General features: G+C 45.7%; 1 protein-coding gene across 2 annotated transcripts in view; it reads left to right on the top strand.

The window, feature by feature from the left end:
- Nucleotides 1-3,315: 3,315 nt before the first annotated feature.
- Nucleotides 3,316-9,602, top strand: part of GMDS (GDP-mannose 4,6-dehydratase) — a 572,762-nt gene continuing 566,475 nt past the window's right edge. Inside the window, exon 1 of one of the 2 annotated variants that reach the window (XM_081144604.1) lies at nucleotides 3,316-3,676. In XM_081144604.1, the coding sequence (XP_081000730.1) occupies nucleotides 3,575-3,676 (102 nt within the window). In that variant the 5' untranslated portion in view covers nucleotides 3,316-3,574. The remainder of the gene's footprint in view (nucleotides 3,677-9,602) is intronic. The other variant, XM_081144605.1, reaches the window with a different exon arrangement.

The raw sequence follows: 9,602 nt of genomic DNA, 5'->3' as shown, positions 1-9,602 counted from the left end.
GGGGGGTGCAGCTGTTACCTACGCCGCTATCTTGTTTCCTCTCTAGCTGATACTGTTTTGTCTCAACTGTCTTCACTGCTCACTGGTAGGTGAAGGCTCTGTCCCCACCAGGGCTCATTGCTCTTTAGTAAGGTTCCCAGAGGAGGAGCTTCCTTTTTCAGAGCTTACAGCTTGGTTTGAGAACTTGGGGCAAATTACCTGAGAGCTGCATCTGAGTATTATTTAAGGACTTTCACATCTACCATCACATCAAAAGTGAATCTTCTTGCCCTGGCTGGTTTGGCTCAGTGACTAGAGTGTCAGCCTGTGGATTGAAGGGTCCCAGGTTTGATTCTGGCCAAGGGCATGCATGTACCTTGGTTGCAGGCTCGATTCCCAGCCTCGGTCGGGGTGCATGTGGGAGGCAGTGAATTGATGTGTCTCTCTCACATTGATGTTTCTCTCTCCTTCCCCCTCTCTCTCTCTGTCTCTCTCTCTCTCTCTCTCATTGGTTTTCCAAACTGAGGTATAGTGAAAGAAGATTAGCAACAGTTCCATAAATAAAAAGCAAAGAAAAGAAATATTACAAAGAAGAGAAGAAATAATTCAGAGGGGAAAGCAGAAGCATTATTTGTGAATAATTGGCTCCTACTCAATGTCAAGAAATTGGAAACAAAGATGTGAAAAACTTATTCAACATATTAAATATTATACAAAATGGTTGATGCTGTAAACTGAATCCTGTCCTCCCTAAATGCCCATGTTGAAGCTCTAACCTGTACTGTGATGGTATTTGGACCTGTCAGTCTGGAAGTAATTAGACCATGAGAGTGGATACCTTATGATGGGATTGTTGCCCTTATAAGAGGAAACATGAGAGAGATGTCTCTCTCTTTACCACGTGAGGAGTAGCAAGAAGATGGCCTCTTGTAAGCCAGGAAGAGGGCTCTCACCAGGAACTAGATCAGCCAGCACCTTAATCTTGGACTTCTCAGCCCCGGGAACTGTGAGAAATACATTTCTGTTGTTTAAGCCATCTAGTCTGAGGTATTTTGTTTTAGCAGCCTGAGCTAATACAGTTGACTTTTATCCATTTAGAGAACTTGCAGTTTGTGGCCCTGCCCTTCATACTTTGCATTAAGTTTAAACCTTTCTGCCCCTCTTCCTCCAAAAAACACAGGAAAAACCTCTCTTTCCCTCTAGCTGTTATGGATTGAATTGTCCAGCCCCCCCTCCTTAATATGTTAGAGTCCTAATCCCCAACAACACCAAATGTAACTATTTGGAGATAGGGTTCTTAAACTGGTAATTAAGTTAACATGAGGATATTGGGTGGGCCCTAACCCAATATGACTGGTTCCTTATAAGGAGAGGAAATTTAGACACCAACACATATAGAGACTGCCGTGTGAACATGAAAATTACCATCTATAAGACAAAAACAGAGGCTGCAGAAGAAACCAATCCTGATCTTAGACTTTCAGCCTCCGGAACTGTGAGGAAATAAATTTCTGTTGTTTAAGCCACATTGTCTGGGTACTTTGTTATGACAGCCTTAGCAAAACAATATATGGTCCTACCACCTTTCTTTAGAAAATTTTTTAGAGAAATATCCTTTCTTTTAACTTCCCCTGGATCTCTAAACTACCATTTACCTCAATTTGTCATAATTTTATTTACAGGGCCTACGACAGTTTTCCTTTTATGGGCCTTCTCCTGTCATCCTTCTTACTAGGGCAACTAAATGTCCAGTGTTCAGTAGTGTGATAGGGAGTCTCACAGCTGCAGGATAAACTTAGCACATTCTCCCTGAGTATCCATTTTTTTCAGCAATTTTTTGGAAAATGTTAAATAATTTATCTGCAAATTAATTAAAGCATTTTAATATATTAAATAAAAAATGAGTTATTAAGATAATCTAGTAGATTTCAAAGACATTACTTATGATTTCCCCTAAATGGAAGTGTTCAGTCCCTTCTACAATAGGGCTTTTTCATTCACCACTTCGAGGTGCCTTCTGTTACTGCATGTAACACTTAGTCATTTTCTGTATAGGATGGACAGGGGAGAGGGAAGGTGTGAAACCAAAGCCAAGCCTATCTATAAAGCTAAGGAGTATTCCTGAGAAGTTTACGGGATAGAGATTTCATGTTTTTATTGATTTTTAGAGAGAGAGGAAGGGAGAGAGGGAGAGACATTGATCGGTTGCCTCTCTCTCACACTTGACCTCGGATCAAACCCACAACCTAGGTTTGTGCCCTGAGTGGGAATCGAACCCACAGCCTTTTGGTGTACAGGACTATGCTCCAACCAGTCACCCAGCCAGGCAGGGGCCAGATATTTTTAATTTAATTGTGAGATTTTCTGATTTGGGGACTTGAGGTCCGATTTGTGTTAGATTGAGCACTCTCCTAGTTACTTAATTTTTTGTTTAAAGTGATACCTTTCGTGTCATAAGCAGAACAGTGAAGATAAGGAAGTTTCTGTCTCCTCCCCGGATTCTAGTCAACTGCTCAGGTGCACAGCCTGCTGCCCTCCTAGGGCCTCAGCCGCCGCCCCTCTCGCTGCTCAGTGTGCAGCTGCCACTCGGAAGCCAAATTCAACAGACTCCGGGCGAGGGCCCCACCTTGCATTTGAATTACTTTTTGTTTGAAGTTGGCCACATTCAGGTTTATTGATCCGGCACTCTTCAACGTTTCCTTATTGTGTACATGGGCGGGGCCAGACATTTCCTTGTGTCTTGTCCTCTGAACTCTGGGAAATGCGAGAATAGCTAGAAAGCCAGGCTAGAGGTGAGGTCAGTCGTTCCCCACAACTGTGATCCCCATTCATGGGCCTTGGGACGCTAGTGCCCGTCAAAAAACATAAAGCCAGACTCTTCAAAAAGGCATTGCAACCGGTTTCCAGAAGTTAGTTATGAAGCCTTTGACCCCGGCGCCGTGACGCCCAGATTTGGAATTCAGGGCTTTCTCCTAACAGAAAGGACGGCCCGTAGCTTCTCCTAGCATCCTGGGGTACTTATCAGGATTCCTGGGACATTCAGTGGGAGGAGAGGACACGGGGGTTCCACGCAGGGAAAAATGGTGACGTACGGGCCGCCGACGGCCCGCCCCCTCTACTCGCGCCCCGCCTGAACCCAGCGTTTCATTTCCTGTCTTGAGGCTGCGGGTCAGACCCAGCCACAGGCCACAGCCCGCGACAATCCCGGTCCCCTTCGCCCCGCCCCTTCGCCCCTCCAACGCCCCGCCCCTTCGCCCCTCCAGCGCCCCGCCCCTTGCCCCGCCTGGCGCGCGGCCGTCGACGGGGGGCGGGGCCTGCCGCCGGCGCCGCGGGAGCGTCGGGGGCCTACGCGCTGACGCGCCGCCGCCCGGCTGCTGCCGGCTGTGGCGCCGCCGGGCCCGCCTCGGCCCGCCCCCGGCCCTCCCACTCGGCTCGCGAGCTGCCTGTCAGACTGTGGCGGGCGCCGCGCGGTGCGCTCTCTCTGCAGCCCCGCGAGGCGGCTTGCGCGCGGTCACACCCCCACGTCCTCCGGCGCCGCCGCCTCAGCCCCTCGCCTCGCGTCGTCCGCCCTGCCCGCCGCCGCCCGCCCCGGGACATGGCCCACGCGCCCGCACGCTGCTCCAGCCCCCGGGGCTCTGGGGACGGCGAGATGGGCAAGCCCAGGAAGGTGGCGCTCATCACTGGCATCACCGGCCAGGTGAGTGCGGGGCGGGGGCCGCGCCGGGCCTGCCGCCGGGCACGTGTGCGCCTCCCGCAGGCCCGGCCGGCGCGTTCCGGGAACAGCCCCCCGCGGCCCGGAAGGCGTGCGCGGCCTCGGGGCGGGCGCAGATGTCGCCCTGGGGCGCGCTCAGCGCTCGGAGAGTCCGGCGCTCACACCTGAGTGCCGCGGCCTCCCACCTGCCCACAGGCGACCGAGCCCGCGTGCTTACCAGCCCTGTCGGCGGGCCCCGGGCGGCAGGGGGGCACCGTGCGCCCGCCGGCGCGTGTGCGCCGCCGCTCACCTGCGGATGCTGGGAAGCGCCGAGGAAGTTTCCTGCTGTTCGGTTCTGCCTCTCAGGGCTTCCAGATAGTGGAGTCATAGGCCAGGAAATGCTTTCCACAAAGCGTACCTCACAAAAAGTTTTTCAAATTTTACGAACTCCTGAGATTCCTGGCCACGCGTGCTAGGGGCCCGTTTCCAGAGAAGTGACTGCTTGACGCCAGTGGCCACGCGGAGCGGCCCTGGGCGCCGGAACCTCGCGCGGGCTGCGGGGCCAGTTGGTGACAGTCACCTCGGAGGTGTTGCCACAGGTGGGGGCTGACGCCGCCTCTTCCCAGGCTGTGCTGTGTGCGGTGCAGCGGCAATGAAATAGTTTTGCCCGTGTATCTTCGTTGAAAAGACGTGATAGCTGTCCCCTGGAGATCTGGTGGTAGCCAGGATTACTCTGCAGTAAAGATGATAGTAGTAGCTAATACATATTGTGCTTATTATGTTTTAGTCGCTTGACTAATATTAACTCATTTAGTTTTCACAACTACTCTCTGAGGGGTATCCCCACTTTACAGATGTGGAAGCTGAAGCGTGGGAGTTTGATTTGCCTGAAGTCAAACAGCTAGGAAGCACCCCGCTGGGAATTCACACTGTGCACGCAAAGCTCTAGCATTAGAGAGAAGTTGAAACTGACCAGATGGATAGTCAAGAAAGATTAGACAATTTTAACTACTGGATATCTGATTGATTTCTGGTTATTCATGCATCTTACAATGTTTAAGGTAATGACAGTAAACACATTTTTGAAACTGGCAGGAGAGGTGAGTAGGTCCAGGATTGAGGTTGAGGATGAGAGCCCTTAAATTCAGGCCAGGGCCTGCACACTGTGTCTTTTTCTAATGCTGAGGACTCTTCTGCAGGTGGTTCCCCTTTTCCCAATTTCTTAGACTGGATCTGAAGCTCAAGCGTTTACTGAGCTTACATGAGCTCTTGAAGGTAAATGTGTGTGTGTTTTTTTATTTATTTTAGGTATCATGAATAAATTAGTCAAGTTGTTAATGTAACCATTGGTGTGGCTTAAAACAATTTAAGTGACCAGCAGTATGAATCAATGCAGGTTAGAAATGGAACCTTATTTAGAGCTTTGAGTGCAGTCTTCTGGCTGGTTCTGAGTGGTGAGAGATGTGCCCCCTACTCTAGTTTGTCCTATAGGCTGCAGGGGGTTAGTCTTCCTTAACCACATGTTCAGCATGCTGCTCCCTGACCAGACGTCTTTGGCTCCCTATGTCATTTCCAACTTTAAACTCCTGCTTGAGTGCCAGTCTCCTTTTAACCTCTGTACCAATTCCACATCCTTTCCATATCCACCCTCCTATTGTCCCCTTACCTGTTGGGTGTGATGGTGGCTTCTGCAGCCCCTGGCACAGTGCTGAACTATGTAGCTGCCACAGAAATCCTTGCTGGTGGAATTTACTGCTGTGCTTTGCATTCATCTTCTTAGCGACTCCCAACCTGGGTATCAGGGATTTCCAGAGGACTGTGAAATTAATGCTAGGGGTCTGAAAATCCATACCTTATTGTCCATTTTAAAAATTATATAGGGTGAGCTACTCACTCTGCTAAACAGTTTATGTATCTATCTGAGAGGCAAGTTACTCTTTTTGCCCTCATTTTACATCTGGCTAAGGAAAGTTAAATATGTTCCCTGAGGGTGCACACCTAATGAGTGTCAGAGCTGAGACTGGAACCCAGGAATTGCTCTAAACCATTTTGTTATACTGCCTCTGTGGCAAGCTACACACATTAAATTACAGCTGTGTGTGTGTGAGAGAGAGAGAGAGGGAGGGAGGGAAAGGAGAGAGGGAGAAGGAGGTGGTTTTACCCTAAGAAGAGGTCTCAGATTCAAGAAGGTGAGGTAGAAATCACTGCTCTGGCCCTTAGGGTTATTATGGCAATTGTGCCCAGGTGGGCTCTTCAATGGATTGTCCTGCATTCCTGCTTGAGAATGAGTGCAGTTATCCAGTGTGTTCTGTCTGCTATGCATCTCTAGTATTTACTGTCAGGCCTCATAGTCTAGCTTTCTCTCTCCATTCTGTTCTCAACACAATAGTTCTGCATCATTTCCCAAGTTTTTACCTTATTAAATCACCTTAAACAAAACCAGGTCCTGGCTTTGCTTTGCGGTCTCTAGGCCCTCTGCCAGCCATCCCCAAAGTTTCACCTCCATTGTCTAATGATGCTTGTCGTTCTTTACTATACTCACGGAAATGTTCTTGCTGTTCTTTGAATCTGGTCACCTGGTACATCGTTGGAGTCATTATTCTGTGACCTCATGTCCTCACAAGTCTTATTCCTTTTAATTCCACTAAAAGCCACTTACTAATCCTGCCAAAAGCAGCCATTCCAGGAACTTCATACTTATTTATATATATGCAATTCCTGTTGGCTACATAGGTAATTTACTATCTTACTTCTTTGGTTTGTAAACTGCTTTAAGATAGACACTCCTTTTCAACTTACTTCCCACATGGTTTCACCCAGTGGGCTTTTAAAAATGCTGACTTACTCTTCCCATTAACAGAACACGTCTTTACTGTGTATGTGCTGTGTACGAGGCTCATTTTGATGCTGCTGGGAATATAAATATATGTAAAACGTACTCTCTGCCCATGAGGATCTCACAGTCTTTGAGGAACTTAAGACAATACACATGAAAAGACAGTGCACGTGAAAAAAATCAGTATTGTAAAAGTACGTTAGGGGCCGAATGAATGGTTCATTCAACCTCAGGAGTCTGGGAGAAGTCACTGAATGCTAGAAGTAGCAGGGACTGTGTTTGGGGTGAACAGCATGCACAGGAATACAGAAAAGGGAGAGTTTTGGGGGACACTGAGGAAAAAAATGAATAGTAATAATGAAGGAAATTAATGCATCAAATTATTTATATCCTTCGTTTATTTCCAAAAAAATTCTGAGGTGGCTTCAGTGAAAAAACACATCACTAGCTCTGGCTGATGTTGCTCAGTGGTTAGAGTGTCAGCCTGTGCACCGAAGGGTCTCTGGTTTGATTCCCTGTCAAGGGCACATACCTACGTTGCAGGTTGGATACCCAGCCCTAGTCGGGGTGCATGCAGAAGGCAACCAATTGATGTGTCTCTCTCACATCAGTGTTTCTCTTTCTCCTCCCTCCCTTCCACTCTCTCTAAAAATCAATGGAAGAAATATTCTTGAGTGAAGATTAACAAAAAGCAAACAAAAACACATCACTAGACCATCATAAAAAGAATAAAAGAAACAGGGATCTGCAGTGACAGCAATAGAAAGGTGGAGGTAGTATACCAAAACCCAAAGCTGAGGATAGCTGCTGTTAGGTGGGCATAAAATTCAGCTTTGACCTCCCTGACGTCAAGACAAAGTGGATAGGTGAGTTCAACATTTTATTAGTGCTAAACTGTTAGCAGAATAACTGTTAAACAATAGACTCAGAATAACATCATGCACAATATGTTCCATGGTACTGTTTTAAAGAACACAGGGTCATCTTCCTAGGACACTCTTTTATTATGTTCTCTTTAATGACAGTGAAAGCACACCTTTTGAGAGGGGGAGACTCTAGAGAATTGAATGGTTAGTGTTTGTGGATTTTCCCTTTTCTAATACTTATTTCAAGCTGGTCTCTTCCAGGAGAGCAGGCGAGTTGTAACTGTAGATTCCTTTGTCCAGTGTGTTTGATGGTAAGGTTAATATTGGTGTTTTAAATATGGAAGAATTGACATGGTGAGGTCCTTCCCACCGGCAGGTAGGCCTGGATTTTCCTTGGGAAGTGGTTTAGATCTGGTCAAAAATTTAAGCAAGTAGCAATTCAAGGTTCTAGAGTTCTGCACTGTGATGCCTGGAGAACATAGCATTTATCTTTAAAAAGTTGAATGTTAGTCATGGTCTAGAGGAGTTAAGTTGTTCGTGGTTGGGAGACAGATTTTTGGTAAGTCTTGCATAGATGGAAAAATGGACTTTGAGTTATTAAGGTCAGATTACTTAAGCCATATTACTTTGTTTCAGAGTTTTAATTTTATAGCCTTGTTTTTTTTATTTTCACTAATTTCATTGATTTCTTTTGAGTTTATTCTAGCTGCCATAAAACAGTCCTGGCCTTTAAAGAGAACATGTATAAAACGGATAACCTGATTCCCTAGACTCAGGTGGCTCTCACAGGCTTCCTCCTCTTTATTTAAGAATTAGTTTAGAATGTTAGAAAATGGTAACTGAGAACTGGCAGGAAGTACACCCCCCCCCCCCCCCCCCCAGTTTTCTTTATGCTTCAGTTGAATTATAAAAGATGATGGGGATATTACCTTTTTTGGTTTTATTTCCTAAGCCATACTCAATTTCCCACAAATTTCTGCATTCCAATATAGGTATCAGAATCATCACTTGTGTAGATGGAGACTTAGTGAAATGTGATGAGGTCTGTTAAAACCAGCCCATTTGATTGGTAATGGCTACATGAGGAATCCTGGAGCCAAGGCTGTAGCCAGTTCAAGGAAGAGGCCCATGATTGATTAGTGATGTCTTCCTGGGCAGGGAGATGAGAGTGCTTCCTTGAATACCTGAAAAATAGTGTCCTAATCACTTATCTCCTATATCTAGCACAACTGGTATAGGTTAGGTACTCAAAATATTTGATAATCAAATTAATCTTTAGTTACTGATGTTTATTGTCTGGCAGAAAACTTGCCTGGAAATTGTATAAGTCTATAGAAATTGGAATAAAATGTTATAATACATTCTTTTTTGGCTGGATAGTAGCAAGACATTGTTAGGGTGCTGGGGAGAATTATATAGTATATACCTGACAGATAAGTTGCAGTGTAGGAGTTGAAATGATTTGTTATAATTTCAGATTTTTAGGACTTGGAATATACCCATTTTAGGGGGAAAAAATAACATACCCAGTTCTGTGTGATATATTTCCTACTGTTTTTGTACTCATGTTAACCACTAAATTTAGAGAAATGTTCCCTTGGCATACATGTTGTGATTTAAAAAAAAAAAAATGTTTTTATTGATTTCAGAGAAAGGAAGGGGGAGAGAAAGAGAAACATCAATGATGAGATTCATTGATTGGCTTCGTCCTGCATGCCCCCTACTGGGGATTGAGCCAGCAACCCGGGCATGCGCCCTTACCAGAAATCAAACCATGACCTTCTGGTTCATGGGTCAATGCTCAACCACTGAGCCACACCGGCAGGGCTACATGTTGTGATTTTAGAACTGGAGTTAAGTTACCACCATTATGTATGTAGAGGAGGAAAGAAGACTGAGAAAGTGTGACTTCTCCAGGCTACACTGCAGGTTAGTGCTAGAGTTAGGATTAGATTCCAGATTCTCATCTTTCCATTGTCTTTAGGACTGATCAACACCATCCTTCATTAACAACAGGAAAGACTGCTTTGAGCCAGAAAAATGGGAGTAGAAGACTATATAATAATAGTAAAATGTACATTATAGGATTCTATGAAGTTAAATAATAATAAATGTACATCTGAATAAGTCAGATCTATTTCAATACTTAAGGAAAAGGTAACTTTATATAAAATTTAACATTTTATTGTAATAAAATATTTTTAGTTTGGAAAGATTGAGAGGCTTAGGG

This window comes from Miniopterus schreibersii (genome assembly GCF_964146895.1).
Source record: "Miniopterus schreibersii genome assembly, chromosome: 8".
NCBI classification, from domain to species: Eukaryota; Metazoa; Chordata; class Mammalia; order Chiroptera; family Miniopteridae; genus Miniopterus; species Miniopterus schreibersii.
Note: the sequence above shows the minus strand (reverse complement) of the source record. Positions and strands in the feature narration are given on the sequence as shown.